At 43.0% G+C, this 24651-nt stretch overlaps 1 protein-coding gene across 1 annotated transcript in view; it reads left to right on the top strand.

Annotated features, from left to right (window-relative positions):
• The first annotated feature begins 1429 nt into the window (after nucleotides 1-1429).
• LOC124710364 overlaps nucleotides 1430-24651 on the top strand; it is a 40966-nt gene continuing 17744 nt past the window's right edge. Inside the window, exons 1-2 of the mRNA XM_047240919.1 lie at nucleotides 1430-1621; nucleotides 22806-22966. Of these exons, the coding sequence (XP_047096875.1) occupies nucleotides 1615-1621; nucleotides 22806-22966 (168 nt within the window). The 5' untranslated portion in view covers nucleotides 1430-1614. The remainder of the gene's footprint in view (nucleotides 1622-22805; nucleotides 22967-24651) is intronic.

The following is a 24651-nucleotide window of genomic DNA, read 5'->3' as shown; positions in this document are numbered from 1 at the left end:
GCAAAAACACACTTATTTAAAAAGGCAGCTAAAAAGTACCTGTTACACAATACGTTTTATACATTTAAGGATTACTTGGACAAATCAGAGTAGATCACTCTGTCTGCAGGCCACAAGTGGCCCATTGGGACCATCCGACCGCCGTGTCATCCTCAGATGAGGATGCAGATGGTAGGGGCTTATGGTCAGCACACCACCGTCCCGCTCATTATGATGGTTTTCTTTGACAGGAGCCACTACTATTCGGTCGAGTAGCTCCTCAATTGTCGTCACAGGGCAGAGTGCACCCCGAAAAATGGCTACAGCGCATAGTGGCCCGGATGGTAACCCATCCAAGTGCCGACCACGCCCGACAGCTGCTAACTCTGGTGATCTGACGGGAACCGGTGTATCAACTGCATCACGGCCATTACCGTTAAAACAGTAGGGGTTTGGGAAAAAAATTGTTGTATAAATAAACAATAATAATGATTATAAAACAGCCAACATTCCACAAAACACCTTCACCTATGTTTTTTTCCTTCTTTTTTCCTTTCCTAGAAAAAACTTACCCCAAGCTATGCATAGCACAATACTAACATCTCTTGTTCTTTCTGAGCTCAACATCTCACTCATTACAAAGGGATGCTGACTCAGTTTTTCAGGATAGCAAATGGGAAGTTGCAGTACAGAAAATGGCCCAGAGATCATCGGTATGTGTGTTTGAGTGTGTAGTGAGTTAAGTGTTATGATACAATGTGTGTATAGTGTGTGCAGTGAATACTGGGATATGAGTAAACAGTGTGGCATTACATTATTTAATAAATTATTTACAAATGAGCTTGAAAATATTTTACATTTCCTATATCCTAGTAAAAACAGATCTACGGATGAATGAAGCTACTACTACTACCTCAGCTGCAACTTCCAGCTTTGCACACATATCTGCGCAAATCTCCTCTCCACACGCAACGATCTATCTGCGCAGATACGATGTGCCTACTGCGCAGGCAGATCGTTGTCCGTAGACGGGCAAAATATTATTATTCAGCAAAATTGTGACTCATCAATATATTTTAAAGCTGTAATCAAGGGTCTCGCTAAACAATATTACCAGTGCGATCAAGTGCTGTGTTGCGTCTAAAATACAAGTTTTTTTAAAAAAATAAAGAGTACAAATACATTGTTGCTCATTTACTTACACCACTGCTAACAGCATATCTGTTAGTATCTATCCATGTGCTTTGTCGTGTGCTAAATTTGAAGTCGTCTGAAACGTCAGGAGTATTGTGATCAAAAGTATTTAAAAAATCTTGAGTAATTATAACTACTATTTTTATGCCACTTACGGCACATGCACATATTAGTTTTTACGAGTTACTCTTCGAGCATTTCGAAGATGTTGTGGTGTAAATTAAAATTTTAATAATATTTAATGGTGAAGGGTCATTCGACTCCACCGAAATTCGACACTAATTAATAGGTTCAGCTTGGTTCTTCTATCGAACTAAGTAATTTTTTTGTTATACACCTTGTGACTGCAGTGGAAACATTTTGCATTGCTTCTATCATTACACTAGTTTTTCGACTCTGTGTGTTATTACTGCAAGCACTCACTGTATCACCATTCGAGAAATGGACGGTAAGGTGTGTGAGAGTTATCTCTTAATCACTGGCGCAAATTTGTTCTCGTTATAGAACAATGTTATCATCGGCCTTGCCCCAACTGTATTGTAATCTTTCATTTATTCTTTCGTTCATTTACCACTGTATTGGAGTTGATGTATAAATCTAAACACACGAACACAGAACATTACACACAGTTATATTAGATGTTGCAAAATTGCTGTGTGGCTTTGTTTACAGCACAATAAGGCCACACCAGTACTAGAAATTTAAACTTTTCATAGTAGACGCAATTTATTTACCGATAGGCCCACTTAAAAAAACTGCAACACTTTACAAGTACATAGCTACCAGTGTACATATTTACAAGGGACGGAATAGGGATCCGAAATGATAGAGGCAAGTAGGTAAGTAACACAGACAACCAGTGTTTCCTATAGTAATCATCTTGATGTGTCCTTTACATTTCCATAAGTTGTTCATTTTCATTTTGCATCCTGCCCCGCCCTCACCTAACCCTATCCTGCTTGCACTAAACTGTCAGAGGTACTTGCCAGAAATTTGATTTGGGGCCTCAATAAAATATAAGAGGTCTTAGAGATAAAGTTATTGAACTACTTGTAGATGTTGACTCTGAAATTACCGGTATATCAGAGCACCAGTTAAGTAACTTGACAATTCAGAGGCTTCCTTTACCAGGTTACAGATTAGCCAGCTGTTTTTCAAGGAGTTCCTTGCAGGGTGGGGGAATTGCTGTGTACATAAAAAACAGTATTCCATTTGCGTCCATAGGCGTATCACAGCACTGCACTGAACAGATATTTGAATGTTGTGCAGGGGCAGTTGAATTTAGTGAAACTAAACTTCTAATTGTTGTTGTTTATAAGTCCCCTAACTCTTGACTTCAGAGCATTTCTGCCCTTTCAGACCATGATGCACAAATTTTAACACGAAAATGCTTTTGTAATCAAACAGATGTCACATATAATTACAAACTATGTAGGAAAGTTAACAGCAATAGAGAGTTTTTTTAAACCTTGTCAAGGAACAAGAGTGACAGGATGTTTATAGTGCCGATAAAATAGAAGATGAATATAATGCTTTCCTTAACACGTTCCTCATGCTCTTTGAGAGTTGCTTTCCATTAGCAGCACTAGCAGTAACAGGCAGCCTGGGTGACTGACTAGTGGGATAAGGATATAATGTGGAACAAAGTGGGAATTGTATCAAAATGTTAGAAGTAATCACAATCAAGCTACAGTAGGCCATTACAAACAGTGTTGTAACGTGCTTAAAATGTTATTAGGAAGGCAAAGAGTAAGTGGTATGCAAATAGAATAGCTAATTCACAGGATAAAAGTAAAACTATATGGTCAGTTGCGAAGGAAGTGCCTGGTCAGCAACTCAAGGTTGACGATATAAAGTCAGTTCATAGTAAAAATATTTCTGTTACTGATAAATCAGATGTATGTACAATGTTTAACAATCATTTTCTGAGTATTGCTGGTGAATTCAATAAAAATTTAGCTGCTACAGAGAATCATATAACTTCCTTGACAAATGCGTTTCCGAGATTGATGTCTGAAATACTCCTCTGTGACACAGGCAAGGGGGAGATTGAGTTAATAATTAAATCACTGGAGACTAAAGACTCTCATGGATATGATGGAGAGCCTAGCAGAACATTAAAGTATTGTGCTGCAAATGTTAGCCCTGTATTTAGCCATACTTGTAATTTTTTCTTTAAAATACTCAGTAGTAAAGCCACTTTATAAAAAGGGGGAAAGGGTTAATTTAGACAATTTTAGACCTATTTCTATGTCATTAGTGTTTGCTAAAGTTATTGAAAAGGCCGTATAATTGATCATTTTATATCACACAGTTTGCTATCAAATGTACAGTTCGGCCTTAGGAGTCGTTTGACAACTGAAAATGCTATATTCTCTTTTCTCTGTGACCTACTGGATGGTATAAACAAAAGGTTTTGAACACTAGGCATATTTTTCGACTTAACTTAGGCGTTTGATTGTGTTGATCACAAAATATTGCTCCAGAAGTTGGACTACTGCGGAATACGGGGAGTATCTCACAATTGGTTCACCTCTTACTTTAGCAACAGACAGCAAAAGTTTATTATTCACAATGTTGAGAATGGCTGTGATGGGGGGTCTGAGTGGGGTATGGTCATGTAGGTGGTGCCCCCGGGATCAGTGTTGGGGCCAATCCTGCTCCTTACTTATATAAATGATAAGCCCTCTAGTATTATGGGTAACTCTAAAGTATTTCTGTTTGCTGACGACACTAACTTGAGAGTAAAGGATGTTGTGTGCAACATTGGCTCTGTTTCAACTAGTGCATTTTGTGACCTAACTTCATGGCTTGTAGAAAATAAACTAATGCTAAATCACAGTAAGACTCAGTTTTTACAGTTTCTAACACACAATTCACCAAAACCTGACTTTTTAATTTCACAGAATGGGCATATGATTAGTGAAACTGAACAGTTCAAATTTCTAGGTGTTCAGATAGTAAACTGTCGTGGAAAGCCCACACTTTTTTACTCTTCCAATGGCATCTGAAGTGAGTAATCGTTCGACACGAAAATTAGTGTACTTTGCTTATTTTCATTTGCTCATGTCATATGGTATTATATTTTGGGGTAATTCTTCCCATTCTAAAAGGATATTTTTGGCTCAGAAATGGGCAGTTGAGGCAATAAGTGGTGTAAGTTCACGAACCTCTTGTTGACTCCTATTCACGTGTCTGAGTATTTTGATATTGGCCTCTCACTATATATATTCCTTACTGCCATTTCTTGCTAACAATATTAGCTTATTCCCAAGAATTAGCTGCTTTCATTCAGTTACTACCCTCCAGAAATCAAACCAGCATTTGGATCAGACTTCCTTAACTGTTGTGCAGAAAGGTGTGCAGTATACTGCTGCATCCATTTTCAATAAGTTACCATTTGGATTTAAAAATCTTAGCAGTAATCCATGAGCTTTCAAATCGAAATTGAAGTGTTTCTTCATGGGGAACTCGTTCTATTCTGTCGAGGAATTCCTTGAAAAATTAAGCTGATTCTTGTTGTATTGTTGATTGCATTATGGATTGACTTTTTTCGGGTTCATAAACTTTTTTTTTCTGTTATTACTTTTATGTTGTAATTTCATGTACTGACATGTTCCATGACCTTGGAGATTTGTTCCTCAATTTGGTCCTACTGAACTTGATGTGTAAATAAAATAAAAAAAGGAAATCCTTTTTTGTTTTTGTGTTATTTGGTCCTGATGAATATGTGAAGTAAAAATAATGTGGCTGCCCAGGTGTCTCAGTGTAATATGTCCTAAGATAGAAACAAATAGAGCAGACAAAATCATTTAATTTCTTGATGAGTCGTATGTTTGATGCATGTTACCAGGGCCTTTCACATGACACCGGTTCTCATTGTGTTATGCCAGCACACATAGAAACTAGTTTTGTCTTCTGTTTCACAAGTAACTTTTCATGCACTCACTAAAAACAGTTATGACATAGAACTAAATGTAATTTACTTCCACTCCCTTACAATTTATGCGGTATTTCTTGTAAGCAGAAAGATTGATTAATAATGAAACTAATGAAGTATCTACATTTATACTCTCCAAACCTCCGCAACTTGTGTGGCAGAGGGTACAGCCCATTGTATTAGTTGTTAGGATTTCTTCCTGTTGCATTCGCATATGGAGTGTAGGACGAATGATTGTTTGAATGTCTCTCCGCATGCAGTAATTATTCTATTATTATTCTCATGATCCCTTTGTGAGTGATACATAAGGGGTTGTAGTATATTCCTAGAGTTATCATTTAAAGCTGTTTCCTGGAACTTTAATGGCTTTTCTCTGGGTAGTTTCCATCTACCTTCAAGAGTCTTCCACTTCAGTATCTCTGTGACACTCTCTTCCATGGATGAAACAAACCTGTGACCGTTCGTGCTGCCCTTCTCCATATACGTTCAGTATCCCCTGTTAGTCGTATCTGGTACTGGTCCCACACACTCGAGCAATATTGTAGAACTGGGTGCATGGATGATTTATAAGCAATCTCCTTTGTAGATTGATATCACTACCCCCAGTATTCTACCAATAAACCGAAGTTTACCAGCTGGTGTACACACCACTTAATCTGTGTGATCATTCCCTTTAATATCCCTTCAAAGTGTTACACCCTGGTACTTGTATGAGTTAGCTGATTCCAGCAGTGACCCATTGATAATATTATCATAGGATACTATGTTTTTTCATTTTTTGAAATGCAAATTTTAGATTTCTGAATGTTTAGAGCAAGTTGCCAATATAGTATGACATGTGAAAAAAGTGAGAGTTGGGTTTCACATGATTGAGGTTTTAGAAATCCATACTGGTTGGCTTTGAAGTAGTCATTCTGTTCAAGATACCACATTATATTTGAGTTCAGAATATGTTCTAAGATTCTACAACAAATCAATGTCAAGGATATTGGTGGTAGTTTTGTGGACCACTTCTACTGCCTTTCTTGTAGATAGGTGTGACCCGTACCTTTCCCCAAGAACTGGGCACGTGTTTGTTTGAGGAATACATGGCAGATTATAGTTATAAGAGGAGTTAACTCGGCCACAAATTCAGTATAGAATTTTATTGGAACTCCATCAGGCTCTGGAAATTGGTTCAATTGTAATGGTTTCAGTTGTTACTCAACACCACTGAGACTAATACTTATTTCATACATCTTTTCAGCTGTATGAAGATTAAATTCAGACAATTCTCCTGGCTTTTCCTTTCTAAAGGAACATATTAAAATGAAGTTAAGCATTTCAGTTTGTGCTTTGCTACCCCCAATTACAGTTCCTGTCTCATTTGCTAGGGACTGGATGCTAACTTTGGTGCCCCTAACAGCCTGTACATGTGACCACAATTTCTTTGGGTTATGTGAAAGATCACTTGACAGTATTCTGTTACATTAGTCATTGAACACATTATACATGACTCTCTTGGCAGTCAGCTACATTTCATTCAGCCTCTCTTTACTTATAGCCCTATGCTTTGTTTTACACCTGTTTGCAATAGTCTCTGTTTCTTTAGAAGTTTCCTCAGAATGGCTATATACCATGGAGATTCTCTGCCATTATGAACTCTACGAATAGGTACATCTCTCCTGTATGTGGTCAAGTATTCTGTTAAACTCAAGTCAGAGTTTCTCTAAATGCTCATGCCCTGTGCTGGAAGTTTAACCTTCCTCACTGAGATATGACACTTCTGATTTTTTTATCTAGTTTACTGAACATATATATCTTTATATCTTTCTTCTTGTTTTAGTTGTCCTTTGTCACTAGCACATCATGGTCACTGATACCAGTGTTGAAGTGGGCATCCTCAAAGAGGTTAGGTCTATTTGTTGGCATTAGATCCTATGCATTTCCATCATAAATGGGTTTCCTAACTATTTATTCTAGATAGTTTTCAGAGAAGGCAGTTAGTAAAGTTTCTTAGAATGTCTAATCATAAAACTTCCTGGGAGATTAAAACTGTGTGCCCGACTGAGACTCAAACTCGGGACCTTTGCCTTTCACGGGCAAGTGCTCTACCATCTGAGCTACCCAAGCACCACTAAGGACCCGTCCTCACAGCTTTACTTCCGCCAGCACCTTGTCTCCTACCTTCCAAACTTTACAGAAGCTCTCCTGCGAACCTTGCAGGACTAGCACTCCTGAAAGAAAGGATACTGCGGAGACATGGCTTAGCCACAGCCTGGGGGATGTTTCCAGAATGAGGTTTTCACTCTGCAGTGGAGTGTGCGCTGATATGAAACTTCCTGGCAGATTAAAACTTGCGCGTGGGGGCGGAAACGCCCTGGACGGTGCCGAGGTGGGCGGCAGTGGGAAGAGGAACTAGGCATATCAACCACAATTGGTGGGGAGGAAGGGACGCCCGAGGTATCCATGACAGCCGATCCAGAGTCCAGGGCGGGAGAGGGAGCCGCCGATCCACCCGTTGGTGGAGAGGGCCGGCGGCAGGCCTACGGGGAGACGGCAACCGGGGCTGGGACGGTGACTCGAGGACCACATCCGTACCCAAAGGAGGTAGGGAAAGAGGTGGTGGCGCGAGTCCCGTGGCAGTACAAGGGCGGAGCTGATTATGATGGAGGCACTCCAACCCTTTCGACGTCTGCAACGACATCACACACCGCCCATTGGCCGCGGCGATTGTGGCAGGTGTCCAACCCGACTTGTGCCTGTACTCGCGGGCCCACATGGCCGTGCCAGGGGCATACCGCTGCAAGGGCTAGGAATGGGAGCGGGAGGAGGATGGCATCAGCAAATGGAGCGGGGTCCACAGCTGTCGCCCATGAAGGAGCTCTGCTGGACTGCGTTCGGCAATTGGCGTAGTGCGATAGGTGGTCAAAAACAGGGTGAGGGCCGATGTGGTTGAAGGTGTGTCGACCGACTTAGTCAACTGGTGTTTAAAAGTGCAGACAAGCCTCTCCGCCACGCCATTGGACAAAGGGTGGAAAGGGGGGCTACGGATATGTTTGATACTGTTGGCCTGACAGAAGTCATGGAAGGACGCCATGAATTAGGGACCATTATCGGAGACCAACGTGTGGGGCAGGCCCTCATGGCGAGAACCTGGGCGAGGGCCGTGAGTGTAGCCGCTGTGGTGGTGGATGCCCTGCGTACAACATATGGGTATTTGGAGTAGGCATCAACTATAAGTAACCACATGGACCCCAAAAACGGGCCCGCAAAATCGATATAGATGCGATCCCAGGGCCGGCGAGGCACAGGCCAGGGTGCAAACGACTGAGGGGGGGGGGGCTTGCCTGGTGACGTGTACGGACAGTGCACCCACGGACCAGGTGCTCAATATTGCCATCGATGCCGGGCCAATACACATGCCGGCAAGCCAAAACTTTCATACGGGACATACCCCAGTGCCTGCGGTGTAACAAACTGAGCACTTGAAACCGCAAGTCCGGATGGATGACCACCTGGTGGGCATCCGACTCCGTGGCCAACAGAAGGACATCATCGACCATGGAGAGCCTGTGGGACAGGTGGCGCCAGGGGCTGAAATCGGACTGCATCGAACGAGTAACATAGGACGGCCACCCGTGGACCACGTAGTTGAGAACCTGCTGCAAGACAGGGTCACGGTGGGTAGCCGCAGCAATGTGAGCAGCCATAAGAGGCAGACTGTCCAGTTCATCCTGGCGGGCAGAATCAATGTGAAAGCAGGGGACCTCCTGTTGGTCAAAGGCAGGATTGGGGCCTGCTGGGAGACGTGACAAAGCATCCGCATTAGCATGGTGGGCGGTGGGCTTATACTGGATCATGTAAGCGTGATTACGTAAAAACAATGCCCAGTGCTGGAGACTTTGAGATGTCCACTCGGGAAGGTGAGAGTGGGGTCTAAAAAGTGTGACCAAGGGTTTATGGTGTGTCAGGAGGGTGAACTTTCCCCCAAAGAGATAGGTGTGAAATTTTTGGACAGCGAACACGATCACCAGGGCCTCTTTTTCAACCTGAGGTCAACATCTTAAGAGGCATAAGCGATGGGCTGTTCAGAGCCATCGGCATCCCGGTGCACGAGGATGACCCCAATGCCGTATGCCGACGCATCAGCTGCCACAACTAAGGGGCGGTCCGGAGAGAAGGGAGTAAGGCAAGGGGCAGACTTCAGCATCGCCTTTAAACAGAGAAAAGCCTGGTCACAGGCAAGAGTCCAAACAAAAGGTATCCCTTTGCGACACAAGTGATTGAGGGGTTGAGCAACGGAGGCAGCCTGGAGCAAGAACTTTAAGTAATAAGTAACCTTGCCCAAAAACACCTGCAGTTCAGATAAGTCCTTGGGATGAGGAAGGGCCTCAATGGCTGCGACATTATGACCCAAAGGGCGAATGCCATCTTTACTAAGCCAGTGGCCTACGTATTCCACTTCTGGTTGAAAAAAAACAACACTTGTCCAGCTGAGAGCATAGACCAGCAGACTGCAGTGTGTGAAATAAGGTGCTGAGGTTTTGCAGATGTTCCTGGCGGGAACGCCTGGAGACCAAGATGTAATCCAGATAATTCACACATGCAGTGATAGGCTGTGTAAGCTGCTCCAGGAATCGATGGAAAATGGCTGGTGTCGAAGAGACACCAAAGGGAAGGCGCTTGTACTTATACAGTTCGAAAGGCGTGTTGCTAACCATGATGTTCTGAGATTCTGCATCCAAGGGCAACTGGTCGTATGCCTCAGGCAGGTCGATCCTGGAAAAATACTCTCCCCCAGCAAGCTTGGCAAGAAGGTTTTCCTGTTGGGGATTGGGGAAGTGTCAGCGAGGGACTGTGCATTGACTGTAGCGCCGAAGTCCCCACACAGCCGAAGGCACCCTTTGGGTTTCCGTATGACCACCAGTGGTGATGCCCATGCACAGTAAGTTACAGGTTCCACCCATGCTTGTTCTAAGGCGATTTAAGGCAACCCAGAGCTTCCGAGGGAGATCAAAACCATTTATCTTCTTACTGGGGCCATCGATAAGCTTTTGGTTCTTGTGTGTCCCTTTGCGCCATGATTCCCCCCAGGCTAGCTTTGGGTCGAAGTTCTGTAATTCCCTGCCAGTCTTCCAAAAGGGGACCTAGATTTTAGCCTGTTGATGGGTGATAAGTCTTGGTGTATAGGGTGTTCTGGATTGTGTATGATCTTCCTGTATATTCTTGAGGTCACCATGGAGTGCCTTATATCGGGGTTCTATGTTGGCAAGGACTGGGAGCCAGTCACATGGGGTGGCCCTAAGTGTGCCTGAGATAATTCTCATCGTCTCTTTCAATTGGGTGTCTACTTTATTTACATGCGCACTTTTCGCCCAGACTGGTGAACAATATTCAGCCACGCTGTACACGAGGGCTAATGCTGACATCCTTAGTGTATTAGCTCCGCACCCCCAAGATGTTCCGGCCAGTTTAGACATAATGGCATTTCGAGATTTTAATTTCTGTTTGGTGTCTTCCAGATGGGAGCTAAACGTTAGTGTACGGTCTAATTTTACTCCCAGATATTTGGGCTTATCTTCATGTCTGATATGCCGGTCATTCAGGGAAAGCTGTAGTTTCCTGCTTGAAGCTCTGTTATTAAGGTGCATTATGGTACTGGTCGTTTTATTTGGGTCGGGATGCAAATGCCACTTAAGGTAGTAGGTGTTCAGCGCTTCAAGGTCCGCATTCAATGTTTTTTTAAGATCTTCAAAATTTTTGCTTTGGTATGCGATGGCCAGATCATCCGCATACGCAAATTTACGTGACCTGGTGCTCAGCATATCAGATATGTATAAATTAAAAAGGGTCGGCACCAGGGCTGACCCCTGCGGCAGGCTATTGTTTATGACCATGCTTTTGCTGTTCTTTCCATGGAGATAGACCTTGATCTTCCTGCCTGTCAGCATATTTTTTAGTAATGTGTACGTCTGATTGCATTTGATAATTCGAGTAAGCTTGAGCAGTAGTCCTTCGGTCCAGACAGTGTCATAGGCTGATGTAAGATCTATTAATACCAGACCCGTTTTCAGCTTGTTCTGATAGCCTTTCTCTATATATGTTGTAAGGGACAGAACTTGTTCACAGCAGTTCCTTCCCACACGGAACCCTGCTTGATAGTCCGGGAGGTTTTCCTCAATGTCTGGCCAGTAATATTCTCTCAAATAGTTTGTAAGAGGTACAAAGCAGTGAGATCGGTCTATAGTTCTTTGGATTATCTCCATCCTTTCCTGGTTTCAGTACCGCTGTTACGTTGGCTTCTTTCCATAACTTCGGGAGTGCACCTGATTTAATGCATTCCGTGAAGAGCTTGGCCATCCATTTCCTCCCAATGGGTCCCAGCTCCCTCAGAAATTCTGGGAGGATTTCGTCGGGTCCGGCTGCTTTCCCTGTTTTCATTAGTGTTAGGGCCGGGTAATCTCCTTGACGTCTACTGCTTTGACAATATCTAGATTAGTTGGATTATTGGCTAATTCCTTGGTTAGGTTCCTGGAGATCCTTTTCTTCTCCTCAGTCTTCAGGCGTATTTTGGAGGTCTGTTTCATGGCAGTCGCTATTTCAGATGGGCCCACACCCGCGGCCGATCTTCGTGGTGTTGTGGCACCACCCAGTTTCCGTAGTAGACCCCAGCTCTTCCTGCTAGAATGGGTAAAGTCCAGATTCTCCATTGCCATCTTCCACCTGTTCCTACGTTCCACGTTCATGGTGTTGATCAGTCGTTCTGCAGTCTCGTCCTCCCCACTCCTCTCATACTGCTCTAACAATGACTCGCACTCCTCTGACCAGCAAGGAATGTATTCCCTCCGGGCCCCTCGGGGGATAGCCTTTAGGCCCCCTTTATATATCTGGTTTACAAACCTTTGGTAGTTCTCTGGACTTGGTGGTATTCGATTTATTGTCTTGTCAATAAAAGATTTATATTTCCCCCAGTCTGCTTTTCTCAGATTCCACCGTGGAATCGGGGGGCTCTTTATGATCGGGATGGAAAGGCCGATCTCCACAATAATCGGGAGGTGTTGGCTCCGTGGGAAAGCTTCGAGGACTCTTCTTGTAGCTTGCATTGGTACGCCCGTTGCGCCGCGTGTGACAAAGGTCAGGTCAGGTGTCGTCTTTGTGCCCCATACTTTTGAATTGGACGCTCTGTCCTTGGGATCAAACAGGAGGTGTAGGTCCCGGTTGTCAGCCCAGTCACTTAGTCCAACGCCTTCCGGAGTGGATCTCTGATCTCCCCATCTGGTGTGCTGGGAATTAAAGTCGCCGGCATAGATTGCTGGATGATTAGCCTGCGGTAAGATTCCTATAGGCCATTGCTGCGAAGGTGGTTTGTAGACATTGTAGATTGTCATCTCTCCCAGTTTAATGCCTGTTGCGTGTGGAACCGATTCCACATTGTTCTCGAGGTTTCCTAGAAGCTCATTTTTCACCAGGGTCGCCATACCATGTTTGTCGTGTCCTGAGTATCCCACATTGGTGAATCCTGGTATGCATAATCGTTCGATGGTTTCATCCGTCAGATGTGTCTCCTGCAAGAGTATGACACTTACTCTTTCTCTTGTTACAATTTTTTCAAGGATTTCTCCTTTCGTCCTTGTGTAGCCTTCTATATTGAAGTGGCACACTCTCACCATCTTCGTGGAGTAATTCTGATTCTGAATCGTTTGCCTTCTTGTGGGCCGGGAGGCATTTGAGCGTCCGGTCGCTGGAATTGTGTAGACTTTTTGCCGTTGCATTTTACTGCAACGTTGCCCGGGGAGCACCATCTTGGAGGTTGTCTACACGTGTGGGGACTTGCGGAGAGTCCCGTGTGTGAATGTGGTGAAATCCAGACAATGGACCACCTACTGGTGTGTGAAGTGGTAGGATATAGTGGAGAACTGAAGGACATACATTACTTGCCTGACCTAGCCATAGATTGGCTCAAAACTATAAGTAGCATTGTATAGTGTTGTAATTTCCTGGTGGATTGTAATGACACTGTAATATTTGCCTTGTATATGAAAAAAAAAACAGGTTCCACCACACCAGCGGCCTGGAGCCGATCAAGTTCCTGCTTGACCGCTGGCCGTAAGGCCACCAGAAGGGACTGGTCCCGGAAAAAGCGAGGCTCTGCATCTGGCCGGAGGGTGATGTGCACCTGAAAGCTGGAAGCACATCCGAGATCCGGTGCAAACAACGATGCAAAAGCGGAGCACAGAGCATCCAAGTCCTGAAATGGAACAGCTGTGGAAATGACCTAAACTTTGTCGGAAATTGAAAAGTCAAACATTTGAAACGCATCCAGGCCAAAAATATTCGAGGCCAACGGATGGTCGACGACAAAGAGGGTAAGGAGCCGGGGAACATGCTTTTACGTTGCCTGGAACCGTCTTCGTAGGTGACCAAACGGCGAGAGAGAGGCAACAATGCAGGAGAGCCCAGCCGAGTATATGCCGCCATAGTAATCAGGGAGACTGTGGCCCCAGTGTCGACCTGAAAACTGACATCCTCTGTGAAAATCCGGAGTGTGAGGAAAAGCTTCCGTGCTGATGGGTCATCCTGTGGGACAACCGATTGCGGAGCATGGACTGTATCTTGAGGCCCAGGAGGGGCAGGACTGGATCAAGTCGAGCGACTATTACAAACCGATCGGATGTGGCCCTCCTTGTTACACAGCATGCACGTTTTCCAGCGGTGGGGACAATCAGCCTGCGAATGGGCAGTAAAGCACTGTGGGCAAGATGGAAGTGGGCCGCGCGACCGGCGATGAGGGGCGACTGAAGGCGGCAATGCCATAGAGATGTCGGAACATGAGGAGTCCTGACGGCGATGGCATCTGTCGGCCGGGCCACGTCAACATCGCGAGGGCGGAACCCGCCGTGACGCCGTGATCGCCGCCCCCCTGCGGTCGCGCCATAAGACGCTCGTTAACCACTTGAGCAATGTCAAAGGAGTGGGCAATGCCGAGAATCTCTTCCAAGGAGGGGTTGTTGAGTTTCAACACCGCAGTACGGACCTCAGGATCGGGAGCCAGCTGAACCATCACATTCCGGATCAGGGACTCCGCATACAAAGCCTTACACTGCTGATTGGTGCACGTAAAATCGCATCAATGGCTGAGACCCTGCAAGTCCATGACCTAGGAACGATACGACTGACCAGGCTCTTTATCGTACTGATGGAACGCCAGCCGAGAGGTGACCACATGGTAGCATTGGGAATAATAGTTTGTCAGCAAAAGGCAGATCTCATGGAAAGAGAGAGTCACAGGATCGGACAACGGTGCCAACTTGCGGAGAAGAAAGAACGTGTCCGGAGAGGCCCAAGACAAAAACGAAGACTGCTGCAAGGAGTCGTCTGTGACTTGAAAAGCCGTGAGATGTTGTTTCAGGTGATGTAAGTAGGCTTCCCAGTCCTCGTTAGTATCATTAAGGGGGTAGGACGTCAAACGGGCCGACTTGGAGCAGGAGAGGCACCACAGGACATTTTATTTTCTACTGTCTATACTTTTACAAATAAATTCATAAATAAATTCATAAAACTTTGTCAGCATGACCAGGAAGGATTCAGGATTCACACTCGTAGCAGTGGAAGTGCAAAAACATAACAAAATATTTTTTTTCTTTTTTTTATATGAAATTTCATCATTTTTTTTTCACTTACTGTTGGCTGCATTTGTTGCTATAGGTACATTTTTCATCACAAGTAAGAGAGATTCTTTGATGAATTTTACACAGCATACAAACCATACTTACAGGTGTATGAAACTCTAGAATTTTCCAAATCTATTAAAAACTGTGGTAAAAATTGAGATAATTAACTACAAAATTTGATTTTTTTTCTAAACATAAAGTTTAAAACGTAACAGCTCATTCATTTTTTCATAAATTAAACAGATTCTAGAGTTTCAGACACCTGTAAGTATGGTTTGTATGCTGTGCAAAATTCATCGAACAGTCTCTCTTACTTATGAAGAAAAGTGTACCTATAGCAACAAATTCAGCCAATAGTAAGTGAAAAAATGATGAAATTTCACATGTAAAAAAAAATATTTTGTTATGTTTTTGAACTTCCGCTGCTATGAGTGTGAATCCTGAATCCTTCCTGGTCATGCTGACAAAGTTTTATGAATTTACTTGTAAAACTATAGACAGTGGAAATTAAAATGTCCTGTGGTACTTCTCGTGCTCAAAGTCAGCCTGTTTGACGTCCTACCCCCCTTAAAGGGTGGAAATGACGGCGGACGTGGGAAAGCATCGGACACCCGAGGACTCTGAAGCTGTTGTGGTAACGCGTCTCGGACATCGACTTTGTCCGTTAGCAACTGCAGCGACTTTTGTAAGATGTCTAACTGGAGCTGCTGCGGCTGCATGAGCTGCTGCTGTTGCTCCAGCAGACAGACCAACTTCGCCTCCATACCAACAACGACCACCGTTTACCTCGTCGCCAAAATTTTGTAACTGCGACCGGGATGGTCGTGGGGTAGCAATGACTGAAAGTGCGGCGGGGTCCGCCAACAACAACACAGCGGGAGAGGACGGACATGACCAGTGAAGGACAGAACGAATACAACAAGGTCGTACAATGGAGTCACAAGGAAACAAACACGTCCATTCGTACACAGAACAAGGAAGTAAGCTGTCTATCGCGAGGCGAGGTGTCAACAGACGAACGCGAGATTAGACTGGCTGGCTGAGCGAGATGCAGGCGCTTAAGTACGCTATCGGGGGCACCGCTATTGGGCGCTGGAACCAGGTGTTCGCTGCAAATTGTGAGCTTCGTTGAACTTCCACGCGCAAGGCTGGTCTTCTCATCCTTCTGTGCCAGTCACTAATATGATCCAACAATGAGCTTGAAGCCCAGATGACTTGGTTGGCCTGTTATGTAGCTAGTGAAATCTTAGCATATAAGCTAATGCCATCATTGTTCAACTAGTTGTTTGTTTGATAGGCTTTTTCAAGCTGTTTCAGTTTGCAGTTATTTTAATTTCTTTACAAAGTTCACGATGTGTAACAACCAAATCCATCAAAATGTTGGAAGTGTGACATAGATACCATATTATACGTATTGAGTCTCCGTAATATATGCATTGAGCCTAAAATATTTTTTACAGTTATTGGCGAACTGATAACCATACAGTGTTGTAACTTCAGTCTACAAACCAACCAACAGTTATTGAACTTATTTACTAAGAACTTTCTAGAGTTTTATATAGACTCAGCTAATTAGTAATAAAATGGGTGGAAGAGGGTAATATTCACTCTGCCTTCAGTTATGGTTTTTTGCTATTCCATTTGCAGTCAGTGTGTGGTGGCATGAATACTTACGTGCCATTAACTTTGGTGATACTACCTCATTTTGTATTATGGTTTCTATAGGATCTTTGTAGGCTACGCCTACCATTTGTGATTTTTGTCATGTGTGTCACACTGGCATAAAAGGAAAGGAAGCCTGTGAACATTTGTACTGCCGTCTACTTTTATGTTCTCATTATCTACTATTAGGTGAAATGTGGTATGAATTGCATTCTGAATTGAATTCTCTGTGCATGCTACTAATTCCATATTAGCATTCCACACCCTATTCTTAAAAGTTATTATTCACAAGTATTGCGAGATGTGGTGGTAATGGTGGAGGTTGTAGTGCTGGGGGAAAGGGAGAGATGCCATTTGTAAACCATCACCATGTAGATCTCATTCTGTGTGATGAATGTAATAATTCCACTTCAGAAACTACAAAATTCTTTGATCCCCACCTTGACATAGAAATAGCTCCCATACTTCAGTGGAGCAGCAGTGGTTTCATGGCACACACAGAGGAACTGAAATTTCAGCACTGACTGATGGCTTTGTGGTAAGTGAATATAGTGTGCACAGAAAAGAAAAGATGACAGTAGAGAGACAGCTTCTCACCCTTACTACCAAAGTAATCACTGCCGTAGTGTATGTCCATCATGGAATAACTTTCTGCCACTCTATCAATTAGTAGATCACAAGGCTAACAGCAACCCCATCACACAACTCCCCCCAACCATTCATATACATTTGAGATTTAATCAACACACTATGCTGAGGAGCTCTTTTATCGTCTATACCCAGGGCAGAGCATTTGAGAGCTTCTCATTACCAGAAGATATATATCATCTGATTATTGGGTAGAGCATAAAAATTGTCATTGCTATGGAGTCATTCCATCCATTAATCTTTCTATATGCTTTTTTGCCCTTGTTTGCACATGCATACACTGCCCAGTGATGAGTGACTGACAGTCTGCATTCCAGTGACCATTTCTGTTCCTGGAGACATCTATCAATCAAAACAGTGCCTAAAACGAAGCCCCCAAATTATGTCCTACACAAGGCTGACTACATGCTATATTAGAAGAACCTGACACTATGCGGGAATGGTTGCATTATATTGCAAGGATGATATGCCACCCAGGGAAAAGCTTCCATTCAATAGTCATCAACTGTGAAGGTAGTGTGTTCCCCGGTGAAGTGATGAATGACACTCTGCTGTGTGAGACTGGGCAAATCTGCATCTATATCTGGAGATATAAATACAGACCAATTGCCGAGCAGCTTTCTGGTAGGACAGTAAACAGAGATTATCGCAACAGTTCCTGTGAACAGTGGAAACTATCACATTAGTTGCATGGGAAACCATTCAGGATTTCAGGAAGAAGTGGGAGATGCCCAGCTAGTCCTGTAGTGTGAAAGTCTCGAGCCTGACCTGAGAGATATAGCCCAGACACATCGGTGCAGATGGTCTTGTCTGGATGTAACCTGCCAGACAGTTTGTCACTCTCAGCATGGGGTCAGGAGATAGTGATTGACCATCAAAAAATCTAACCCCACTGGAGGTAGCAATATAACAGGCTTCCATATATAGGCACCACCTAATAGTTACTTTTTTTTAATGTATTTGTGTTCAGAAGGCCTGTTGGGAACATCTTTGTGTTTCATACATCCAAGGACATCTTCCAGTTGTCATACAGTCATTCCGCTTCCCAGGTTATTTTAGATTGGATTTGTCAGTGCTCTGTCTAGTCATTTTGAACAAGAGAACGGTATTCTTCAAGGTCTTGTTTTAAACCTGACATTGTTTGCAATTGCTATTAATAGTATTATGCCCATAGAAAGTTCCCCAATTCAGTGTTCCTTGTTAATGGATGTATTTTCCATTTTTATCCCTTCTTATCACAGCATCACCAGCTAGGTGGAGGAGTGTGTTGATAAAACAGGTTTTAAATTTTTGACTGTGTTCTTGTATATCACTCTCATGCTGTTTTTAATTTGCCAGTGTTGAAAATGAAGGACAGTGTTTTAAATTGTAGATAATCAGTGAGGAGGCCTCTGGACCTCATTTATTATCAAAAGCATACTTGACTGCCAGATCTGAGGGACTCCAAAGTCATGTCTATTAGAACAATAATATTTTAAAATGTATTTGCCTGTGGCCAGAGGACCAGACAAATTGGATCTGGTCCGCACACTCCACTAATGACACTAGCCTGAGGTTTACTTAAGATACCAGAGGGCTCGTAGGTAAAAATATTGTTCTTCAATCATTACAGTAACACCTTTTCCTTTATTGAACTCCAATTTAATACCTGTGTTGCCAGTGAGAAGTGCTATGAAGAGTTTCTCCTTTTTTCCAGCTTGTACCTGCATCATGTAGCAGTTTTAACATAAACTAGGTATATACCAAAATGTTTGACAATTGATACCTGTAAAGTAGCAGAGAGCACATGTTGATTTGATATATAATTTGATTCTTTACGAGAGTCTCAAAACATTCTGTGTATGACTGATTGGTAGCAATTGTACAAGGCTGAAAAGTAATACCTCCAAACGTTTTACTTGAAAACTCTTAAAGCTTTTTTAATAAAACACTTTTTATTAACATTCTACATTTTTATTCTTCATGTGTACATATTTATTTCTCAATTTAGTCACCTACAGAATGTTTGACTTTATTAATGGAACCACCTCACCTCTGCTTGCACTGCTCCATCACTATTAAATTGAAGTCCTCTAAGATGTTCTTTAAGTTTTGGAAACAGATGATAATCTTGAAAATCACATGGGACCATGTTGTTGCTGTATAGATGATGACCAACACTTCGAATTGTTGCAAATGTTGCAGCACTTGTGTGTCATATGGCATTGTCATGCTGAAGGAATGGGTGCTCAAAGTGTGGACGAACTCTTTGAATTTGCAAAACTCAATTAAAGCACTTTATCACAAGCTAATATAGTTATGTTACACACCACCATGTTACATGCTACAATTTGGAGCCTTCTAGCGACAGAGAGTTGCAATTTGCTTCAGCAAAGCAGGAAAGTCAACTGAATAATGTGCAAGGCATGTAATACCTCAACTGATATTGAGAACAGAAAAAAATTGGAGGCATTACTTTTCCGCACAGTCTTGTAACTATTGGTGCCAATATATTGAAAACGTGCACTGACAACCTCATTACTTAACGCCAAAAATATAACACATCCATCTATGGATGGATAAGAAAAATTATGGAATTATCTTCAGGTGTATTTGAAACTACTGAAATGAAGTTGTCTGTTGTGACTGTCAGTAAGGGATGAGGTGTGATATAGTGACTTATCTGTAAACTTGTTTATATATTCTTTGCTGAGCATTGAGAGCACAGGAGCTGCTGCAAAAAACAGTGCTGTGATTTATTTGGCTCTTCAGGTGAGGAAATGGATAAGTGACACTGTCTGTCAGAGTGAAATTTGGAATCTGTTTTATCTCTAGTCAGTGCTAGTTCAAATGCTTGTGTGATTCAAAGTACATCTTCTAATAAAGGTTCATATAGTTTTAAGGCTTGCATGAACACATCATCTTATTAAATAGTATTAATGTGATACTGTTTGCAAGTAAAAATGCATTTGCAGCTCAGTCCTTGATAATCTGAGCAGGATTGTGATGAAATTTTATCCAATATGCAATGATGTGAATCCCAATAGATGTAAATATAGAATATACACAGGGAGCTATAGATGAGATGGCATAAGGAGGTCCCTGACAGCTTGCAGCACCGTTGCCAGCTTTCAACTGTGGTTCACTAATGGTTGCAGGTAAAAACAGTAACCATCTACAGAGCCGTGAAAACACTGAGGCATTGCCATAGTGATGTTTACAAAATCGCATTATGTTATTGGTTTACATAGGTGTATGAACCTGCTGCACACAGCACACTACAACTTTCAGGGGTTATCTCATGCTGACTCAACTGCAGATTACATAATGGAAAAAAAAACTAAGGATAAGTTCAAGAAATGTTAATGGTCTCATGACTAAGCAAGTTAGTTACCTGGAATATTTTGAAATGCTGCCAGAGGTGATGAATAGATGTATCCTAGTCTTCTTTAACCTCATCAAGCAAGGCAAGTGCTGGTGCAGGACATGGGACAGTGTTCGTGAAGATGCTGGGACAGTGATACTTCTTGTTGTTGTTGTTGCTGCTGCTGCTGCTGCTGCTGCTGCTAAGTGGCTGCAGTTGTTGCATACAATTTTCCTCTCGTTGTTTGTGGCACTTCTCCTGAAGTGTGAGGTGCTGTTATTTCAGTTCTATTTGCTGTTGTAAGCAGGTTTCATATTGTTCCCGGCACTTATCCAGCTTTTCAGAATGGCCTGTTCTATTGCTTTGTCTTGGACTGTTCCATTGCTTCATCTTTGACTGTTCTGATACACATTCACAGTGTAAGTTATTCAATTCCAGTTTTATGCTTGTGAGGGGAGCTGTTTATGGAATCACAATGAACAAAAATGTACTGTACAGTGTGGCTACTGTCGCAGTAAGCATGAGGGGTACTTTATATGGCCCAGCAAAAATACTGCAGTTCACATAGTTATGTGAAAGTCCAGTAATATAGAAGAGTTCCATAGCAAGTGCATTACAAAGGCAGCTTTTTTACTTTTTATGAAAAACATGAAACAAATTGTTTGTTACAAATAATTTTATTACTTCTCAAAATTTCATGTTTAAAATTTATGCACTTCTTCATCAATTCAAATCAATTTTGGAAACATTTTTTCCCCACTCAGGTGTTGGTACCCAAAATTGCAATTTTGGGAAGATGCAAGAACTTCTTGAAGTAATGAAAATCATTGACCACATATTTTTGGTTCAATGGAAGAGAACAAAAAGAAGTCATGAGGTGATAAATAAGTTGAGTAGGAGTATTTGATGTTTTTTTCTCCATCATGATGAAGAATTGATGTGACATTTTTGGTTCCTTTTCCTGATTTCTATGATGACTTGTGGCAAATGAATCTTATACTGTTCAGCATTTCCTTTTCTTTGGCCTTCTAAATTGCTGGTCACAATATGTCCATTGTAACCAAAGAAACAAGTGCTTTTGGTTTGTCTGAAGCACACAAGCAGTTTGTTGTTGGCTGGTTTTCAGCTCATATGAGTGTATACAAATTTCATCTTCTGTTCATACAATGTTGTACATCAATTTTTCATTTCCTCGGTGGTTTTTTTTCCAGCTTTTCCTAACACCAATAGATATTATACTTTTTTGATCTTCAGTCACATGGTACACCCTAGGGAAATGGCACTTGGGTCATTCCTGTGACTGACAAATAAGTTTGAGAAAAGCAACATTCCACATGGAGCTTCAACAAAGATTATCGTCTGCAGCATTGTCCCCAGAACTGATTGTGGCCCCCTGCTTTTGAGTTGAGCAGAAGGAGTGAACCAGAGACTTTTAAAATTCTGTGAAAAGGGAGGCTGTGTCATTGTGGCTGTATGCCATAAGGTAGAGAACTGCAAAGTTCATGTATGCACTACCCATCAGAGGCTACTACCCTGGTAGCTTACTGTGTGTGGTGCACACAGTGGTCTAATCTTTTAGATTAGGTGACTGTCTGTCTAGTCCAGATAACAATTGCTGTAGGGGACCCAGAAGTGTCAGTATGAATCGAAAGAAAAATTCCTACAAGTGAGAGCATTAAAATCCTATTGCTTAACTGCTGAAGCATTCACAAAAGTGCCCAAGTTTGAAGTGCTTCTCAAAAGCTCTGGAGCTAATATAATATTAGGTACAGAAAGCTGGTTTTTGTGGCAATTGTTAACACACATCTGTTTCTAAAAAAGGCTGTCAGTAAGTCCTGAAATGCAGTTAGGTTTTCATGATTTTTCTTTAGACTTGCTTTAGTTACTGAACATTTGGGTAGAATTACTTTTTAGACACCCTTGTCTTTTGCAAAAACAAATAATAAGAGATTTTTACAAATAGTTCTCAGATTTTTGTTATATCCCATGTTCTGTAGATTTTGGGTACAAAGTGAAGTAATTTTCTTGTTCCCAAGTTCAACACTCAATTTATTAATTTAGTAACATTTGATACCTTGTCTTGATAGTAAATTAATGCCTCAATATTTGACATTATATCTCATTAGCATCAACTGGTACATCTACTGTCATTATCTGTGCTCATAAACTTTAGTGTTTTTCCCATTTGTATTTATGATATCAACTCATTAGATCCTTTTTTGTTTGTGGTGTATGTGTGTGTAATGTAAATTCTTAGAACAACATTTTATTTTCAGTATTTTGAGTATTAAAGTGATATCTCCAATTTACTTTTGAGTGTGGTAACTGTAGTGTTTGTGTATCTTTCATTTAATTGTATTTGTTTACTATCTTGATAACATTGCAGGAATGTTTTCTAACCCCAAATTAAGAAGCTTTGTCAACCGCAACTTGGTAGCCATTGTAATGATACCTAGTTTGATAGGTATCCATTGGGGATGGCTTAGGCTTCAATCTGTGGAGGAATTTGTTCCAAAGGAAGAGAGAAAAGATCTTCCGATCATAAGGGTGAGTGTGCATAGAAATATTGAGGTGCAGCACCACGCTGTTCAGCTGATATTATGCTTTATGTGCAAATATTTAAACATCTACAATATACACTCCTGGAAATTGAAATAAGAACACCGTGAATTCATTGTCCCAGGAAGGGGAAACTTTATTGACACATTCCTGGGGTCAGATACATCACATGATCACACTGACAGAACCACAGGCACATAGACACAGGCAACAGAGCATGCACAATGTCGGCACTAGTACAGTGTATATCCACCTTTCGCAGCAATGCAGGCTGCTATTCTCCCATGGAGACAATCGTAGAGATGCTGGATGTAGTCCTGTGGAACGGCTTGCCATGCCATTTCCACCTGGCGCCTCAGTTGGACCAGCGTTCGTGCTGGACGTGCAGACCGCGTGAGACGACGCTTCATCCAGTCCCAAACATGCTCAATGGGTGACAGATCCGGAGATCTAGCTGGCCAGGGTAGTTGACTTACACCTTCTAGAGCACGTTGGGTGGCACGGGATACATGCGGACGTGCATTGTCCTGTTGGAACAGCAAGTTCCCTTGCCGGTCTAGGAATGGTAGAACGATGGGTTCGATGACGGTTTGGATGTACCGTGCACTATTCACTGTCCCCTCGACGATCACCAGTGGTGTACGGCCAGTGTAGGAGATCGCTCCCCACACCATGATGCCGGGTGTTGGCCCTGTGTGCCTCGGTCGTATGCAGTCCTGATTGTGGCGCTCACCTGCACGGCGTCAAACACGCATACGACCATCATTGGCACCAAGGCAGAAGCGACTCTCATCGCTGAAGACGACACGTCTCCATTCGTCCCTCCATTCACGCCTGTCGCGACACCACTGGAGGCGGGCTGCACGATGTTGGGGCGTGAGCGGAAGACGGCCTAACGGTGTGCGGAACCATAGCCCAGCTTCATGGAGACAGTTGCGAATGGTCCTCGCCGATACCCCAGGAGCAACAGTGTCCCTAATTTGCTGGGAAGTGGCGGTGCGGTCCCCTACGGCACTGCGTAGGATCCTACGGTCTTGGCGTGCATCCGTGCGTCACTGCGGTCCGGTCCCAGGTCGACGGGCACGTGCACCTTCCGCCGACCACTGGCGACAACATCGATGTACTGTGGAGACCTCACACCCCACGTGTTGAGCAATTCGGCGGTACGTCCACCCGGCCTCCCGCATGCCCACTATACGCCCTCGCTCAAAGGCCGTCAACTGCACATACGGTTCACGTCCACGCTGTCGCGGCATGCTACCAGTGTTAAAGACTGCGATGGAGCTCCGTATGCCACGGCAAACTGGCTGACACTGACGGCGGCGGTGCACAAATGCTGCGCAGCTAGCGCCATTCGACGGCCAACACCGCGGTTTCTGGTTTGTCCGCTGTGCCGTGCGTGTGTTCATTGCTTGTACAGCCCTCTCGCAGTGTCCGGAGCAAGTATGGTGGGTCTGACACACCGGTGTCAATGTGTTCTTTTTTCCATTTCCAGGAGTGTAATTTAGAATCTGTAGAAACATATCCCCTGACTTGGAAATATTTCTTAATACTTATGGCATAAATTCTATTGTTAATTTTCCTGCCAGAATGGTACATGAGAACAGTACACTTACATTAATAGACAACATTTTGGTAGGTTAAATGTTTTTCCAGTAGTTAGTAGACTGTCT

The sequence above is a fragment of the Schistocerca piceifrons genome, chromosome 1 (genome assembly GCF_021461385.2).
Source record: "Schistocerca piceifrons isolate TAMUIC-IGC-003096 chromosome 1, iqSchPice1.1, whole genome shotgun sequence".
In the NCBI taxonomy this organism is placed as follows: Eukaryota; Metazoa; Arthropoda; class Insecta; order Orthoptera; family Acrididae; genus Schistocerca; species Schistocerca piceifrons.
The sequence above is the reverse complement of the archived record's forward strand: the minus strand, read 5'-3'. Positions and strand labels throughout refer to the sequence as shown.